The sequence below is a fragment of the Mauremys reevesii genome, linkage group 11, assembly GCF_016161935.1.
Source record: "Mauremys reevesii isolate NIE-2019 linkage group 11, ASM1616193v1, whole genome shotgun sequence".
NCBI lineage: Eukaryota > Metazoa > Chordata > Testudines > Geoemydidae > Mauremys > Mauremys reevesii.
The window spans coordinates 23,170,818-23,190,871 of NC_052633.1; the positions used below are offsets into that span (position 1 = coordinate 23,170,818).

General features: G+C 40.2%; 1 protein-coding gene across 13 annotated transcripts in view; it reads left to right on the plus strand.

Annotated features, from left to right (window-relative positions):
- ANKRD44 (ankyrin repeat domain 44) overlaps positions 1-20,054 on the plus strand; it is a 209,970-nt gene that overhangs the window by 117,416 nt on the left and 72,500 nt on the right. For all 13 annotated transcript variants that reach the window (XM_039494044.1, XM_039494035.1, XM_039494040.1 and 10 more), the window contains 6 exons: positions 2,377-2,577; positions 5,724-5,811; positions 7,486-7,628; positions 8,961-9,173; positions 10,670-10,748; positions 16,842-16,956. In XM_039494044.1, the coding sequence (XP_039349978.1) occupies positions 2,377-2,577; positions 5,724-5,811; positions 7,486-7,628; positions 8,961-9,173; positions 10,670-10,748; positions 16,842-16,956 (839 nt within the window). The remainder of the gene's footprint in view (positions 1-2,376; positions 2,578-5,723; positions 5,812-7,485; positions 7,629-8,960; positions 9,174-10,669; positions 10,749-16,841; positions 16,957-20,054) is intronic.

Below are 20,054 nucleotides of genomic sequence, written 5' to 3' on the forward strand. Positions count from 1 at the left end.
TAAATGAAAGTGGAATTAAAAAATTACCTGCCAAGTCATTTATTTATTTATTTTTACCTTCCAACACCTGTTTCTTTCTATCTCAAGAGCCAAATTTACATTAATTTTTCCATTGATTCAAGTAGAATTTTGGTCCCAAAGGTGTACAAAGTGGATTTTCTTTAAGTAACTTTAAAGTAATTGGCCAGTAGTAGTAGTAGTAGTAGTAATGATAATAAAACTTCTAAGAGACTAACAATGATATATGATTATCAACACTTTAAGATAAGCAATCTCATTTACTGAGTAAATTTGCTATACACCAATTTATGGGATTGCCGTCGAAGATGATATTGCTGAAATCAATAGAGGACAAAAGAGTAATAGTTGTAGTGTCAATCCAGGCTGTGTGCGCTCTCCCAGGCACGTGATGTATACATACATGATGTATTTGTTGTACATTAATAAAACTTTGCCTAGTCTTAATAGAAAACATTTCTGTATATGAAAAACAGTACTGTAGTTTATAGGAATATGGGAGTATCCCTTTAAATGGTTGTGACTTATAGTCAGTAAACATGGTTATTTGGATCCCATTGTGCCCTCACATGGTTCCTTCATATTATGTTTGTGTAAAGAGCAAAAGACACACACAGTAAATTTCTGAGAGTCGTCTTTTAAGACATATATATTGCCTAAGAGCTGAAGAGAGCTTGTCGTAGCTTTTCCAACAGAATGTTTTTCTATTGAAAAGGATGTTTTTCTGTTCCAAACAAGTTATGGGAACATACTGATTTTTGTCAAAATTGTCAAAACATTTAGTTTTTGGTAAAGTAAAAATATTTCATATATATGTGTAATACATGTGTGTTTGTGTATAATATGAGTATAAAATACACACATAATAGGCACGTTATTAAACTGCTTACTCTTCCTTTATCTAAAGCGGTGCAATTGTGTGAATAGTGTTTGTGTGTGTGCGTGTGTCTAGAACTTTATATAATACCTAGTTACGCTTTGTATAAATGCTATTGTGTACTTGTACTTTAACAAAAATATGTAGTACCATTATATATGCATTTGACAAGACAATGTGAGCTTTCTGGTCCTTTTTGATATTTTTTTAGGGCTAGATTATCCTTTGCTCAGGGTTGTAGCTAAAGGAGCAAGTTACACTGACCTTGGTGTAGTCTCATTCTGCCTGAGACACCCTGAGAGGCACAGTTCTCTGTTCAGCTGTGAGATGTCTAAATATATTATCCCTCTCCCCCCCACCTAAGTATGCGTGGTACATATTTCCTTGGTCAAGAGCTGTGCAATGTCTCAAATGGAAAATATGTAGTTTAATTTTGTTGGTATATGCGCTTACATTATCACTTGTAAAAAATAAGTTTTATCAAAAAGTAACAAAAAGCCAAAGAAATTCAGTGTTCCAACTGAGACACTTGACATAAACTCTGGTCACTGGAAAAGGAAAAAAGTGCTGATAGGAACTAAGGACATGAATGTCAGCTTAATCTGGGACTCTCACACTTTCTGAACCTGAAATTTTTCACTTGCGCAATTAACTTGGAATTTTTATTCTCTCTGTCCTGTTACCACTGCTACATATAGCAATTTTGTCTCAACCTTACTGTCTACATCAGGGGTCAGCAACCTTTCAGAAGTGGTGTGCCGAGTCTTCATTTATTCATTCTAATTTAAAGTTTTGCGTGCCAGTAATACATTTTAACGTTCTTAGAAGGTCTCTTTCTATAATTCTATAATATATAACTAAACTATTGTTGTATGTAAAGTAAATACAGTGGGAGTGCCACTGAAAATCAGCTCGCGTGCCACCTTCGGCACCCGTGCCATAGGTTGCCTATCCCTGGTCTAAATAGTGCTTCATTTATTTTATAGATGGATTCATCATACACTATACTTACCCCATTTTTTTTCAATCTCAGATACATTAAATACATTCATTTCCTCGAGTAGAACTTGGCTAATGTCTAGTGTTAAAGGTCAGTGGACCTATCTTGCATGGACCCAACCCTGCAGTTTTGCACACCCTAAAACCCAAAAGGGAAAGTTTGTGTAGGCTAGAAATGCAAGACTCTGCCTTAAAGGATAACAAATATATATGAAGAAAGTTACATATATCACAATAAGATGACATGTAATACAAGGGCATTTGAATCAACAATTTCACTTCCCTCACCTGGAATATTTTTGAATGACTGTCTCTGGTTGTCTTTTTCTCTGCTCGCATATGAGTTTCCTATGGCTACCAGTAACAGTCAAGAACCGTTTTTTCCCACACTTCACCATAGGATGTGTAGAGAGAGATGTTTATACATAGGCATGCCCTATGTTTATTTTAATAGTGTGTTTATAACTGTGCTTCCATGGCAGGAAGCAGTACAAGTATTGATTAAGCATTCAGCGGATGTTAATGCTCGGGACAAGAACTGGCAGACACCGTTGCATGTAGCAGCTGCAAACAAAGCAGTGAAGTGCGCAGAAGTAATCATCCCAATGCTGAGCAGCGTCAATGTCTCTGACAGAGGGGGGCGGACAGCGTTACACCATGCAGCTCTGAATGGCCACATTGAGGTAAGTGGCCTAGAAGCATTATTGATTGATTTGTGGCACAGTTGTCTATGTCAGAATTAACGATGAGTTCATGTATCTCTATATGACATAGATAGCTAGATATCTAACCTTCACTTATGAGAGACATTAGACCAACTTCTGCTCTAAGATACACTGGTGATACCTAACTGAAGTCAGTGGGCTGGCACTATTTGTAAATGCAAGCAAAATTTGGTCCAATGTGTTATCCTGTAGTTAACTGCCTGTGCAATACAGAAACTTATGGGCACTATGAACTATGCAAAAATAGTTGAAGAAGCATTAATTATCTAATAAGAGGAACACAAGTGTGTGGGATATGCAGAAGTCAATCATTGTGCTTTTCTAATTCGCTTTCTAGAAAATTTGTTTCTGGTTTAAAAATAGAACATGCTACTTCCGTTTACCTTGCAGGGTTGTGGAGTAAGTCCTTCTACAGCAGAAGTTCCCAAACTAGAGGGGTGTGCGATGTATTCTGGGGGTATGTGAGGAGCTTTTGGAAAAAAAAACTTTACTGCACACATTTTACCCACAGTAATGAATTACTAGCTAAGCAGATTCCTCCAGACGCAAGGGGGAGGGATAGCTCAGTGGTTTGAGCATTGGCCTCCTAAACCCAGGGTTGTGATTTCAATCATTGAGGGGGCCATTTAGGGAACTGGGGTAAAAATCTGTCTGGGGATTGGTCCTGCTTTGAGCAGGGGGTGGGATTAGATGACCTCCAGAGGTCCCTTCCAACCCTGATATTCTATGATCAGGTCTTCAGATGGTGCTGTGCAGTTGACCCTAGGAGGTGCCGTGCATTTTGACGGATTTCTCTTAAGCTTACGCAGCGTTATGCAAAGTAGTTGCCATCTGTACGTTAAACCATTTGCTACAATGCAATGTGCACATTTAATTATAAGCATCGACCACAATCACAGTTTTGCTTTTTTGCTCTTATTACAATGGATCGTTGGCTCTGTTTCAATCAATGCCTTACTGTTTTTAATATTTAGTGAGAGTCGCGTGTTGATTTGTTTTATCAGTATATGTACTTGTGTGGTGGGAGGGGGGCATAAACTATTACAAACACAGAGAAGGGGGATGTGATCAGATAAGTTTGAGAACCACTGCTCTGCAGTATTCACGAAACCAGGGGTTCTCAACCTTTTTCTTTTAGAGCCCCCTCTCTATCCCCCACCAACATGATATAAAAACTCCACGGCCCACCTGTGCCACAACTGGTTTTCTGTATACAAAAGCCAGGGCCGGCGTTAGGGGGTAGCAAGGAGGGCAATTGCCTAGGGCCCCACACTACAGGGCCCCCACGAAGCTAAGTTGCTCAGGCTTTGGCTTCGGCCCCAGGTGGTGGGGCTCAGGCCCTGGGCTTCAGCTCCATGCGGTTGGGCTTCAGCTCTCTGCCCTGGGCCCCAGCAAGTCTAATGCTGGCCCTGCTTGGAGGACCCCCTGAAACCTGCTCACTGCCCCCCAGGGGGCCGTGGACCCCTGGTTGAGAACCACTGCACTAAACAATTACACCATTATAAATTGAAAGCCACTGTATTAAGGTCCTGATCCCAGTGCAGAGATTCATTGACATCAGGATGTAGGCCAGTGGTTCTCAGCCCGCAGGCCGCTTGCGGCCCAATCAGCACACAGCTGCGGCCCATGTGATATCCTCAGGGCCATACAGGTAGTATATATAGTGTGTGGATGCAGCCCATGTAACACACAGAGAGCTGCATATGTGGCCCACAATGGTAAATAGGTTGAGAACCACTGCTCTAGGCCTAAGCGTGGAATAAAAATTCTCTAATTGAGGTTGATATAATTGACAAAAAATCTGAAGTTGATTTACTGTGTTGCACTTTACAAAAAGCAGCCTACAGGGATTTGCTATAAAAGGGTTATAGAGACTGGCCTTTTAAAAGTTTTATATTTTAGGAAACAGTTAATATTTATCATTTTAACATGATTGACTTTCTTTGATATAATGCTGTTTAAGGGTAGAGTGTAATAAAGCGCACAACTAGTAATAGATTAAATAGTTTTAATAAAATCTCTGATTCATTTCTCCAATGAGTACTGAAAAGCTTAAAGTGTTATATGTTTTACAATCAAATTGTTTTGTGTGTTTTGCTTATCCTTGTATTAATGTCTGGATGGTGCTGGGAGATCTGGAACTTTTTACGTTTTGTCATCACAACTGAAGCTTTGTGCTTTCTGCTAGCTATTTGCTGGCATATATGAAATGAATTGTCTCAGTCCGGTTGCCCGTGGGCAGGAGGTGAGTTCAAGCAAGCCAGTATAGTGCTAGTTAATAGCAAATGGCACACTTGTTGGCAGTGTCAGCAGAGGGAACAAGGACTGAAGGCTCGATCATGCTAGGCATGGAGGATTGGCCCCAGTCCAACAAAGTATCTAAGTGTGTAGTTAACTTTAAGTACGTGAATAATCCCATTGATGTTAAGGGTTACTCACATGCTTAAAATTAAGCAGATACTTAAGTGCTTTCCTAGCTCAAGGCCCAGCACCTTGCAGGATCGAGTCCTGAATAAGCATGGAGACTGAATTATCCTTTCACCTTTAGAACGTTGTCCCTGTCGCTCAGGATTGAGGTGCATTGGAAGGGTAGCATGTAAAAGCGTGCAGTGCTGCTGCTCATGCCGGTTTCTGATTCCAGAGTGTCTCCCACTGTCCTGGATCCAGCACCTTCCACAAGCACTAAATCCACACTGTTTAAAAAAAAAAAAGTATTGAAAAAGTTGCAGTGTAGAACTATAATATACAAATGACAACTGACTCTTACCAGGGTTGTAACCAGCATTGTTTCAGGTGGGGCTGGGCCAGGCTGGGGCATTCTAGTGCCTTTTACCAAAACAGCAAACATTTTTAATGATTAGTTTAATTAAACTACAGTTTCCTGGAAGGGATTTTTAAATTATCTCTAATTTTAAGGCTCAAGTTTTCCTTCATAACTTATGCTCATGTCACACACAAGCAAGTGTGATTTGCTCAGCAATTCACAACGATGTATTACCCTCCGACGCAAGTGTTACATCCAGGGTGATAGCATTATTTGATAGACTGAGCGGTTGTAAATGGAATACGTGGCTGACGCAAAGATTTACTTGTCGTTGTTTTAGATGGTGAACTTGCTTTTAGCCAAAGGGGCAAACATCAATGCTTTTGACAAAAAGGACAGGAGAGCTATTCATTGGGCAGCATATATGGGTAAGAACCATGTTGTGGTTTGTTTTATTACTGAAGTACCGACAGTGTGCTCTGTATTACACCAGACCCAATTCCTGCCATGGAAAATGAAAGTTGTAATTACGTTGATTAAGGCTATGGGCTCAGGTCATCAGCTGGTATCGTAGACACAGCTCCATTGATTTCAGTGGAACTACACTGATTCATACCAGCTGAGAGTCACCAAAGAGGCTAGTTAAATGCTATGCACTTATGCCCCAGTCAGGAGGTTCATTTCGTCAGAGCAGTTGCCAGAAAGATGACCATAGAAAGGACCTGGCAGCTGAATTAATAGATGGCATTGACAGAACCCTCTTTTGGGAATCTTTCAGTGCTGTCAGGCTGGTATGCTCACTCTTCCTTCTGTTAATGGGGGAGTAGCATGTGAACAGGGTATGAAAGAGTAAAGAGAAGAATGGGGAGCCTGTTCACTGGGCAGGGAGTTGACACATTTTTTCAAGACACACACTCATTTCATCCGGATTCCTTAATGAGAAGTGGTGCTAGTGTACACTGTGCCTGCTCAGTGTGGCAGTCTGTCCCTGTCATAACTATAAAGGGAAGGGTAACAATCCTCCTGTGTACAATACTATAAAATCCCTCCTGGCCAGAGGCACCAAAATCCTTTTACCTGTAAAGGGTTAAGACCACCTGACCCAAAGGACCAGTAAGGGGACAAGATACTTTCAAATCTTGGGGGGTGGGGGTGGGGAGGAAGGCTTTTGTTTGTGCTCTTTGTTTTGGTGGGGTTCGCTCTTGGGACTAAGAGGGACCGGACATCATCCATGTTCTCCAAATCTTTCTGAACAAGTCTCGCATATTTCAAACTTGTAAGTAACAGCCAGGCAAGGTGTATTAGTTTATCTTTGTTTTCTCAACTTGTGAATTTTACCTTTGCTAGAGGGAGGTTTATCCCTGTTTTGTTGTAACTTTGAAACATACCTGGTTTAACTTAAGCTGGTAGAAATAAGCTCAGGGGGCTTTCATGCAGGTCCCCACATCTGTACCCTAGAGTTCAGAGTGGGGAAGAACCCTGACAGCCCCCATCTAGTGGTGGCTAGGCCAGCTAGAGATGGATTAACCTGATACAACCTTGGCTGACAGAGGTGTGTTTTTTAGGTCAGGCAGTGGAGGCTGATGCATTAAGATCAAGAGCTCCCAGGTTTGATCCCCGCTGCCCACTCCAAGTGGTGGCCTGTAGAGTAGGTGAAGTAATTCAACCTGTGCTCACACCAGCAACATATTTTAGCCCAAGAAATCTCGTAAACTGGAAGGATAAGCGACATTGAACTGAATTTTTACATCCAGAGCCAGTTTATCCGTGGCTGCTAGAATGAGGCTTTACTGACTAACTTGAGTCACAAAAAACTGGATGGAAATCTTGGAAAGAGGCATTCCGTATCCTCAGCTGCTGTAGCAGGCTCATCAATCTCTAGCTGGCCAAGCCACTGCTAGAAGAGGACAGAGTGCCACACCGAGCAGGCATGGCCGATGCTAGGATTAAGAATACTTTCTTGCAAAATGAGCTGTCTTTTAGAGCATTTATGAAGCAGCAGCAAAAAGAACAGTGAGTTAGGAAGAAAGCAGTAATTTGAGTAAATTACACTGTAGGAGCGTATAGGTCACTGATGATTTCCATTCCCCCATCTTTTAAAGGCCACCTGGAGGTTGTTGCCTTGCTGATTAACCATGGCGCAGAGGTGACTTGTAAGGACAAAAAGGGTTACACTCCACTTCATGCTGCTGCATCCAATGGGCAGATTAATGTAGTGAAACACCTTCTTAATCTAGGTGTAGAGGTAAGTAGCAATTGGTATTTTAAACGAAAGCCACAAAATACTGAGGTTTGAGTCACTATTTGTAATCTTTTTATATAATTTAATCTGTACTTTAATCATGGAAAATTCCCTGGCTTTTGTTCACCTGTTTATTTGGAGATTTTGTCTGGCTGGCATTGCTGCTACAGACATTGGCAGAGTTTTTGAAGAAACCATTTCCCATTCTCTGGATTACGGAATCTATCTCACACGTTGGACAGCTTTCTAGGCCCAAATGCTGTGTACAACAGTTGCCAAAAGATGCAAATTTTGTGTGTGATCATCTGAGTGTTCATTCCCCAGCAGACTAAAATCTCTCGCAGGGACTAATAATCCCATGAAATTGGGGAACATACAGCATTTGTGTCTGGGAAGCGGGGATAATGACTTGTGCCGTAGTCTCCTTGACTTTGTAGAGTGTCATTGTTTACCTTGCTTCAGCTAATTTTGTAGAAAAACTAATTTCTACACAAACAATTCAGAAAAGTCTGTATCTAAGATTTTCTTAATACCTTTATTATACTGTGGTATTGAGTATTGGTTTCTTATTAGAATGCAGTGTAAAGGACTGTGTGGTTTCTTTGCCCCCCCTACCCCCCAAGTAATCTGCAGAGACAAACCTGAAGTCTGGCTTGTCACTAAAATGAAACCACAATAATTATTTTTAAAGGAACCTGAACTTATTATTTTTCCTACTTTCCCTCTTGGATGTAACAGCTTTCCAGTTTATTTTTAGTTTCATCGTCATCATCAGTCTTTAACTTTACATTGACTTTAAAAATTGCCACCAGGGCAAAAAGTTAATAATAAAAGGAAAGCATTCAGAATGAAGCGTTACTGGGGTATATTCTTATCAATGAAATTTGCTTATGAACACTGACCCATGACAATTCAAGCCTCCACCTATTTCCACTTGCAGTGTGCAGCGCATTACGTAAAGCAGTGATACGCAGACTGTGGCTCTCAAGCCGCAAGTGGCTCTTTAGGGTGTCTCCTGTGGCGCTTTGCAGCACATGATATTAAAACACTGTGTGATTTAATAATTAACCAATCAGGGTGGTTTTACTATGTTATTAATCAATTAAGCTATGAACTTGCACTATGTTATTAACTTATTTGCTATGAGAATAATATATGTATAGAGTTTAGATAGATATAAACTAAATATTTCCCCTGTCATTCACACTATTGTGACTCTTTTGGGTAATGTTGGTCTCTAATTTGGCTCGTGAACCACTGAGGTCTGAGTAACATTGATGAAAAGCCATGAGCTGATGTCTGTAATTTTAACTGTACATTCTTGTCTCATTGCAGATTGATGAAATGAATATCTACGGAAATACTGCGCTCCACATTGCATGTTATAATGGTCAGGATTCGGTAGTTAATGAGTTGATTGACTATGGTGCTAATGTTAATCAGCCTAATAATAGTGGATTTACCCCCTTGCATTTTGCTGCTGCCTCCACTCATGGAGCTTTGTGTCTTGAACTGCTAGTGAATAATGGAGCAGATGTTAATATTCAGGTACAGCTTATCTTTCATCTCTTCAAATTTAACTACTTAAATATATATTTACCTTTTTGGTTTAAAATCTCTGCATGCCACAAGAGGCTGCAAGTGAGAATAACATAGCGCAGTGTTACTGTAAATTCTTCAGGGAATTGGCTGATGGATTAACACAGCGATGCTGGGAGTTTGAATTATGTTTTCTTCATGGGAAGCTCACAGTGCTTTGATTGATATGATATAATGGCACCCTGAAACTCCAGGCCAATCAGTTTCTGAGAACTTGCATCGTTACTTAACTACAATCCCAGAAGTGCCATCAAGATCACATCCGGTGGGTTACAGTTATCACAGAAACTATTATTTTGGGTATTCTCCCCAAAAATATGTTCAACACAATTCTGCATGTTCCTTTGGGCTTCTGTCCAGTAGTAAAAATGGGCCCCAATCCTGACTGAGACCTCTATATGCTGTTGTATCACAAATACTACTTAGTGATAATGATGATCAGGGAATTCTGACTCCAACCCAGGAGCCAGAAGAGCAGGGTTCTATTGCTTTATTTGTGACTGACTTGTGGTGTGACCTCTGGCAAGTCACTTAAATCTGTGCCTCAGTTTCCTCATCTGTAAAATGGAAATAATAGTACTTTACCCACCTTTGTAAAGTTTTTTAAATTAATAGATGCTCAATAATCAGTATTATTTTATTAAAATAAAGCTGGGAATTGCGTTTGAAAATGAATCCAAAGCCTGATTCAAATAAACAAGGAATGGCTTGAGTCATCAGGTTCAACATCCTTCCTCTGTTCCTCTTCAGGCTCCCTGTCAATATTCCTAGACAGAGGTCCTTTCCCTTGGCTCCAAAACTTTGACCATTAGACATTATACCTTTCCTTAACTGTTTGCACCTGCTTTCTAATGGTCTTTGATGGACATCCAATTTTTCTTAAGGGGGCAGTTTATTAACCAAAGCTCATTTCTTTATGTAGTGGACTGCATTTTAATGTGTGTCTATTTAAATTGCCAAATAGTTTGTATTTGTTTACACTTTCCAGGGACTGCTGAAACTTAGCTCTGTGTTATTCCTGGCATTTTCCCAAGCAATATGGAAGATAAGAAAATACTGTGAGAATTATTCATATGTTTAGAAAGTAAATAACACTCAGGAATATATCACTTATCCATTAACAATTTGGCCCATGCACCCCACATTGGTGGAATGTCTCTGAAAATTTATTCGCAACAACCATTGCCTTATTTCCCACTCCTGTTGCTGAAAAAGGTCTGGCACCTACAGAAAACAGGCATTCTGAATGTATTTTCATATTAATCTTGGGGTCAGTCATACAGCCCTTTAAAGTTGATGGGAGTTTGGTCTGAGTAAGAACTGCAGGATTGAGCTCTAGTTACTTTTATTAATTCAAGCTGTTGATAGTACTGTATTTGAGAAACTCTACATTGATGGCATTACTTTATACTGTAGGTAAGTGTCTTTTGTTTTGCTTTTGTTAGAGTAAAGATGGCAAGAGTCCACTGCACATGACAGCTGTCCACGGGAGGTTCACACGGTCGCAAACCCTCATTCAGAATGGTAAATTGTCTTTCTGATTCTTAATTAATTCAACAGCAATGATCTGCTCAGAGCTTTTTCCAAGCCACTTACTGGCTGGAGGGGGCAGTTTGTTGTTGTTCTGTGCTAAAATGCTGAGGGACCAAAATTCAAAGGTATTTAAATACTCTACTGAAATCTGATTGCTAGCTAGTCTTAAAGCTCTCATTTAATAATGTGATGTTAGACAAAGCTTATAATTAATCAAGAAATCCCATTCTCCACCAGCGGACAGGGGTCTATGATTTGTGTTGTCTGTGTGTGTGTGTGTATGTGTTTCCTGACCTGAAAATGAAAGCAAAAGCAGCATTCAGATTCTGTATCTTTCAGAAGAGGCCACAACTTGCTTCTTAAAACAAGTTTTGAAAAAAAAAAAAGTTTGCAATTTTTCCACTTCCAGGAGTTCTCCACACTCTAAGAATCTCTTTTCCCATCACCTCTTAAAAATCATAATTCCATTATAGCTACCTCTCTTTCTAAGGAGTAAATATCTTCTTCCTTGATGGCCTGGAGAAGACATATTTGTGAAATATATGGAGGTATACCTACCTTTTAGAACTGGAAGTGACCTTGAAGGGTCATTGAGTCCAGTCCCCTGCCTTCACAAACAGGACCAAGTACTGTCCTTGACAGTTCCCCTTGCTGATCCCTAAATGGCCCCCTCAAGGATTGAACTTACAACCCTGGGTTTAGCAGGCCAATGCTCAAACCACTGAGCTAGCCTTCTCCCCCCACCACTGTCTCTCTCCTCTTTTCTTCTCCCCTGCCCCCTCTGCCTTTTTGGACTAAGCCTGTTACCCCTACAGCCCCCCTTCCATCCCAGATGTGAAGATGCAATAATTATTCATATTTTAGACAACTATTTTTGTATTTGTATGAAATTATAAATCATTCGGCTTCAAACCATGGAATAAAGTGCATTTTTTTTCTTGTATGTGCCTAGGGTGCGAGTCCTGCCACCCCCCCATGTCCTCCAGAAATATTCAGTATGCAACATGGCTAAGCTTTTCAGGGAGTGTTCTGATGAACATTAGACACACATTTTCCAAGTGGCATCAGCCCAGCTTCTTAATTTTTATCTTCAAACTTTACTCACCCAGAAATGGGGATTTGCTGCACTGAGTAAAGGCCCAATCAAAACAGTCCTACTTGTGACATTTTGCTGTTCTCCTCCTCTCCTTTTGTGTGCTCATTTTTGTCTGTTCAGATTGCAGCCTCCTCAGGGCCGTGACCAGTCTTCTTTCTTGTGTGTAAAGCACCTAACACATGTTAAGTTGTTCTCCGATATCAAATATAATAACCCTGAAGTTTGTCCTGTTCTTACTATTGTTATTTACCCTTTATATCATGGTAGCATTCACAGATGTTAACCAGGTGGAAACATCATTGTAACAGGCATTGTAGAAACGTATTAAAAACACAACTTTAACTATACTGTCAGCACCAGCTCCAGCTTAACAACAGTCCTTGCTCCAAAGAAATTACAGACTAAAAGACAGAAGCATGAGAGTGAGACAAACAACGGATGGGGAGCGTAGAGGAGGAGGACAGAGTAACAGAAATAATAAGATGTTTTAGCACAGACTAGCTCTGTGAGCAATTCTTTGTCAATCTGAAGGCGTGATCACAACACACCTCCTGCCTACTCACTATTGTATGGCAGTTTCTTGTGTAATTCAAGCAGAGGTCAGTTGTAAGGAGGGATGTGAAGAAGGATAAAGTGGTGGCTTTACGGATTGTGACTGGGAGTTTTTCCCACTTGGAAGAGCAGCCTGGGAGAAAGCACAAAGGTTCTTGTGGCAATGTGGATAAGCAGGCAATTCAAGAGTGAAGGCGAGAGCTGACCTCATGATAAGGAAACAGGACAGATAGGTGGGTGTGACTAAATTGTGAAGGGCTTTGAAGGCTAGAACAAGGCGTTAGTGTCTGATGTGATGGAAGAGGGGGATTTAGTGGAGGGACTTAAAGGGTGTGTGTGAGAGAGAGAGAGAGAGAGTGTGACATAGGCAGACCACCAAGCCAGGAAATGGGTGGTGTAAGGTGGCAGGTATCAAGGCTAGAGAAGACACAGTAGTCAAGGCATAAAATTATCACAGCTTGGGCAAGAGTCTTGGCTGTATGGGGAGAGAGGAAAAGTCAGCTCTTACATAGAAAGAAGGGGCAAGATCTAGACATGGCCTGGATGTGAGGCCCAAAAGAGAGAGCTGAGTCAGAGATGAAGCTGAGATTATGGGTTTGAGTAACAGAGAAGAGGGCGGGTTATGCCTGTGTCGTGATACAGGAAGGGGCAGGTCTATAAAAGTAATAAGTGCCTGCTTCTCCCCTTCAGATCATGTAGAGGAGCAGTGAGTGCTTCTGAAAATCAGGCCCCGTTATGTCTCAAATTAGGCAACCAAAAATTGAGGCAAAAAATCAGTGACTACTCTTGAAAATGTTCTCACTGTCAGAAATGTAGTAGCAGTTTTGTTTAATTGCATTACATTTAATTTAATTAGACGTCATCTGTAACCCCTGGGGACGACAGTATGGGTATTATGGGCCAGTGTCACAAAAATAAGATAATAGCCAAAGGTGCAAGTCAGCTGGCCAGAAAAATATGGAATGGAGCCAAGGGTTTAGTTAGCAGAAATAGCTCCCTTTCCACCTACTGTGACTGAAAGAGCCTTGAGGGTGAATAACCATCTGAAAATCGAGGCAGAAGGTTACAGCTTTAGCTGGTAATAACCTGTAAAGGGATGGACTATACAATATGATAACAGTTGTTCTAGTAATTTAAATCTCTCCCAGATGTCTGTGAGGACTTTGCTAGGTGACTTATTACAGCAGGATATTGACATCTCTTTGGTCACTCTCAGAAAGAACTAGCTTTATTTGTACAGTCAATTTTAATGACATCTGCTTATACCTGAAAATACAGAAGTATTCCCTGGTGTCATAGCTTAATCAAGCTGTTAATGTTTTGATCAGAAGTCCCCGTTCACATACCTTGCCAACTACTGTTTGTGTTGAGTATGAATGTTGGAGACATCTGATAAGTCTTCAAATTATTGTCCTGGTAATGTTAAATCACTGTTTTATTGTTGAGATCGGTAGAGGCTTAGATGAGACTATAAGACTGATCTGAATCAGTTATGTTCTCTCACTGCTCTTCTTTCAGTAAGATTTGCAGCTGAGTGATCTTTTGTTTTTGTGGGTCCTATGACTAAGAAGTGAAGTTGTATTAATGAAAAACTTTGGGGACCACCAGTGTGCATGTCATGACACATCTTTGCCTTAATACTGGCCAACTTAAAATAAATCACATGATTTAGAAGAGCACCAATGGTGATGGATCCACTAGAAATGCTGAGAGAGTGAGTGAAAACATTGAATGCTAGTTCTTGATTCTTAGCACTTACATAGCAGTTTTCATGTGTAAACATCAAAGTGCTTTACAAAGGTGTGCAGGTGTTGTTTATCTTTATTTTAGGGTAGTTGTCCTTGTTTTATGACAGAAGATAGAGAGGTGAAATAACTTGGCCAATGTCACAGAATGTGTCAGTGAAGGAGTCGAGAATAGAATTCAGGTGTCTTGATACTCAGTCATATTTTTGTTTTTTTAAATACCTTACCCATGTTTCTAACTATACTCTAAATTATTACAAGGGAAAAGAATCAAAAATCTGGTTTATGCCTTATAGGCCTGTCAGGCTGACATTGATCCCAGGCAAGATAATGGAGCGGCTGATGCAGGATTTTGATTAATAAAGAATTAAATCTGGGTAATATCATTAATGCCCATCAACATGGGATTAAGGAAAATAGATCCTGTCAAACTAACTTGATATCTTTTTTATGAGATTACAAGTTTGGATGATAAAAGTAATAGTGTTGATGTAATAGACTTCTGTAAGGAATTTGACTTGGTATTGCATGGCATTTTGATTATAAAATTAATGTGGCATAACATTAAATGGATTAAAAGCTGGCTAACTGATAGGTCTCAAAATATAATTGTAAATGGAGAATCATCGTCAAAAGGATGTGTTTCCAGTGTGGTCCCCACAGGGATCAGTTCATGGCACTTCGCTATTTAACATTTTTTATCAGTGACCTGGAAGGAAACATAAAATAATCACGGATAAAGTTTTGCAGATGACACAAAAATTGGGGGAGTGGTAAAGAATGATGAGGACAGGTCACTGATACAGAGCAATCTGGATCACTTGGTAAGCTAGGCTCAAGCAAAAAATATGTGTTTTAATATGGCTAAGTGATGTGTACATCTAGGGACAAAGAATGTAGGCCATACATACATGATGGGGGACTCTATCCTGGGAAGTAGTAACTCTGAAAAAGATTTGAGGGCTGTGGTGGATAATCACTGAACATGAGCCACCAGTGTGATGCTGTGACCAAATGGGCTAATGAAATCCTTGAATGCATAAACAGGAGTCTCAAGTAGGAATAGAGAGGTTATTTTAATTTTCTATTTGGCACTCATGCGACTGCTGGTGGAATACTGTGCCCAATTCTGGTGTTCACAATTCAAGAAGGGTGTTGATAATTTGGAGAGGGCTCAGAGAAATGCCATGAGAATGACTAAAAGATTAGAAAACATGCCTTATAAGTGATAGACTCAAAGAGCTCAATCTATTTAGCGTAACAAAGAGAAGGTTAAGGGGTGAATTGATTGCAGTCTGTAAGTACCTACACAGGGAACAAATATTTAATAATAGGCTCTTCAGTCTAGCAGAGAAAGGTAGAACACGATCCAGTGGCTGGAAGTTGAAGCTAGACAAATTCAGACAGGAAAGAAGGTGTAAATTTTTAACTAGTAAAATAATTAACCATTGGAATAATTTACCAAGGGTCATGGTAGATTCTCCACCACTGACAATTGGTAAATCAGGATTGGATGTTTTTCTAAAAGATCTGCTCTGGGAATTATTTTGGGGAAGTTCTATGGCCTGTGCTACACAGAAGGTCAGCCTAGATGATCACAGTGGTTCTTTCTGACCTTAGAATCTATGAACCATCTGGAAGATCATCTAATGCAGCGGAGTTTAAACTTCTTAATACTGAGGATCATGTCTTTGAATAGAGATCCTCTTGGAGGGTTATCTTCCCTTCTGACTGCCTAAAGCTGTGGCAAATATAGTTGTTATTTATGTGAAATAGTGATGTTACAAAAGGGTTATGGAAACAAGCTGAAAGTAAACCTGCTTTAGTGTCATGGGTTGGGCTGTTTGGTTAAATACACTCTCTCCCCCACCTCTGTTTTGTATTTGTGCTGTTTATTTTCTCTCTTTGTGTATAAACCTTCTCTTACAACGTGCAGCTCTCACTGCTCTACTCCAGGTTACTTTTCATTCAGTTCTCTCTTCCTGTGTGTCTTGCTGCACCTACAATTGTGTTGTGGCATGTAGGTTTGATTACAGATGAATTTACACCTGAAGAAGCACATGACAAACAAAGATAGGAAGCAGCTATGCAAGTGCTTGGGGTTTTCTGTTTGAGAAAACCTTGAGGGAGCTGTAGGTCGGGCTACAGCTACCAGGCAGCACCACTGATCAAATATTGACAGACTTGGTGAGGGTGCAATAGGCAGCCAGGTGAGCCACCTGGAAGAGCTCCATCTTCTATCATTGGTTTATGGACAAGGTTGAGTACCAGTGATCTAAAGAATCAATTTCAACAATTAATTTTGTTGATTTAATTTAGGGCAGCTGCTCATGCCTTTATATCAGCAACAATTCAGAGTCACAGCAGCACCTACAGTATCTGTGTACCACACTAGACAATTATGGGGAAAGGCCTATGTGAAATATACAGATAGGTGGGAATAGAATGAAGTAAAAAAAAATGCAGCAGCCAGAATTGTGGCCATCCTGCATGACTGGAACAGAAAATGGCTTGCTGTGTATTGATACCCGGTCCCAGAAATGTAGTGTCTCTGCTGCTAATATTCAAACTAAACTACAGCTGTAACTATGAGGGTAAGCTGCATCCACAGGAAATAAATAAATGGTGTTTCTGGTCACTGATTCACGCTAAATCCTTGTGTGTTACACTGTGTGAAAATGTCTTTTCCAGGAGGTGAAATTGACTGTGTTGATAAGGATGGCAACACCCCTCTGCATGTGGCTGCGAGATATGGACATGAGCTTTTGATTAACACCCTAATAACCAGCGGAGCTGATGCTGCCAAGTAGGTTGCTGAAGAAATGCTGTTCCTAATGGTTAAATATTATGGGTAATACTAGATAATGCTTATTTTTCGGATTCCAGTGGATTCAAGTTAAAATGCATGTGCATAATTATGAATTCAGTAACAAATAGTTTGTATCAGAAAGTCAATTTGAAATCAGTATAAAATATAAAGCTGCTGATGAAGGGCATGTAATTCCCTCAGTTTCTAAAATAAATACATTTACGTCCATAAGCTTGTAGTACTAAACTGATTTATTCCTTTATCTAGTATCCATTGGTGCTGGATAAGTATCAGTAGAAATGTTCAAAGACAAAGCTGGGTTTAGTCAGTAAAATTATTACAGAACCTAATGCAGCTGTGGTGCCCAGTCTTTGTGTTTCAGATCTTCAGCTGGCTGAGATGATGAAGCTGATTTTGTTTGGGGGTTTTATTGAGTGAAACTGAGAGATAAATTTTGATAAGTTGTTCAACTCTTTGTGCTCCAAGGGGTTGAATTTGTTAGGCTGATTTTACTCTGCGGTTGTGTGTGTGTATGAGAAAGAGACTGCATTAGACTATGTTCATGATTACATATATGTATACATAGTGCAGGCCGAGTCCTAGGAGGTGCATTGATTTCAGTGAGAGTTGGACGTTTAGCACCTCCTAGAACCTCGCCCTAGAGTAGTGAGGTAACAGAGCACTAAATTTCCAAAATAGTTGGGGGAAGAGTAAAATTAATTCTGAAAGGGAAAAGAGATGGGGTAGAGTGCAGCCTGGTGGCCACAGGGTAATGCCAGGGAGAAGACCTGGTTTAGATATCTACTGTGAATCTCTTGTTCCCTGAACAAGCAGGGAACAGAGAGAGCTCGTTATTTGCCCATCTCTATGAATGAAGCATCATAAAGATTGTTATAAATGTTTTGTAATATTCACCGTACGCATCTGAACATGCAATTGAGTATTTCCTGACTAGAACCAACCATAAGTATGTGTGATGCCTAATACTGCCGTTGTTGCTGGAGAACATCCTGCTTTAGGACCCAGATCAACCTGGTTTCTTTTTAAAGATGTTTGCAGTTTTCTAGGCTTTTCATTTGGAGATTTTGAAATAAGTATTTTTTCACCATGTTTTGCTATCTGCTTCATTAAAATTGCTTCTCACCAGACAAAAAAGACAGGGTCAGATTTATACTAGCTTGAGCATCTGGTCCTTTGTGTCTGAATATGATTTTTGCTAGCTCTTTCTAGTATATAAAGTTTCAGTCCATCTGCTTTCTGAGTTTTAAGGTAACAGTGAATAGCAGTGAGATAACTAGCTCTTGCAATCTAAGTTTTCTGCTCAAAATTTCTATTTCACACTTGGGTGACCTGTGCATTGATCAAATAAAATACCTCTGCCAACAGCAGAAATATCTGAAGTGGGAAGTCTGCTTAGATGTAGTAGGCAGATCCAAATGATGGCACTGTTCTGAAAAAGAAATTACCTACCCAGTACTGCTAGAGGGAATGAGCTTTTAATATGTGCTCTATGTAAATAACTTTGGCATAATTCCTTGAACTGGCATGGAAAAGGAAGATTTTCTACAGTGCTGCTTGCAGAAACTGCAGACAACAAGGTCAGCTATTTGATGCAATTGCCTTTCAGGGATATGGAAGGTAAATAATGTAGGGAGCAATTGCGAGCAGCTCTATACAGTATGGCACTGGCTAGCAGATGTGCAAATTGCATCTCTTGAGGGACACCAGCCAAAATATGCACTGGGGTGGAAATCTCTATACAGTGATGGGGAAATGTGGCTTGAGATAACTAGGGGGGAAGGGGAAATTGATGTAAAAATCAGAGCTGCATGGAGAATACTATGACTATATATAACAAATCCTCTTTGTGATTTAAAGTTAAATAAATACATCCACAGCTTAGAAATGCAACCTGGTTAGACAGACTTGAGCAGCTTGGTGGAGCTTGTGCTATTGCCTTTCAAAGAATAGAGTGTCAGAGCATCCTTGGGCAGGTTTACTCTGTGGGAGACCTAGATGCTGGCAGGGCATTGATTAAATTAAATTTATACAGCACTGTAGATCACTTCTGATTGTGGTCAAGTAGGAAGGTTGACAAATGCAATGTGAAAGGAAAAGAGGAATGGTAGTACAGATTTTGCAACAAATCATATATATATATATATATATAATATAAAAAAACTGCACTAGTGTTTGTGTGCATAATAAAAATGTATATGATGTGAGAGAGAAAGAGAGCACCTATTTGCAGAAACATCTGCCTGGGTTGTATGCACAGCTACATATTTTGCAGTTTCAGCTCAGTTGCCACCTTTTGTCAGTTTAAGCCTTGTGTTAGAGCTGGATTTTAAACAGCTTATCCTGGTATGAAATAACTTTCACTAAAGCTTCGTAGTTCTCCTCTAAGAATTTTCCTGCCAATAAATCTTTCATGAAAACAAGTTCCTTCTGAAATCCTGCCTAGTGATATGATCATGTTACGTATATCCTTGGGTTGTCTTGAAGAAATTGAGAGATGGCTATGAATCCATCTGGCATTATCCAGGAATTTAGTTAACTGTTTTTAGCTGCATCTGCAAAAGCAAACAGTAGATTCTCATCTCATACACAGTAGCTGATTTCAGAAGCTCTACAGTGATATGCACCAAAGGACTTGCCGGCAAGTTAAAGAAGTATGGGCTGGATGAATGGACTATAAGGTGGATAGAAAGCTGGCTAGATCGTTGTGCTCAACGGGTAGTGATCAATGTCTAGTTGGCAGCCAGTATCAAGCGGAGTGCCCCAAGGGTCGGTCCTGGGGCCGGTTTTGTTAAGTATCTTCATTAATAATCTGGAGGATGGCGTGGACTGCACTCTCAGCAAGTTTGCAGATTACGCTAAACTGGGAGGAGTGGTAGATACGCTGGAGGGTAGGGATAGGATACAGAGGGACCTAGACAAATTAGAGGATTGGCCCAAAAGAAACCTGATGAGGTTCAAAACAAGGACAAGTGCAGAGTCCTGCACTTAGGATGGAAGAATTCCAAGCACTGCTATAGACTAGGGACCGAATGGCTAAGCAGCGGTTCTGCAGAAAAGGACCTAGGGGTTACAGT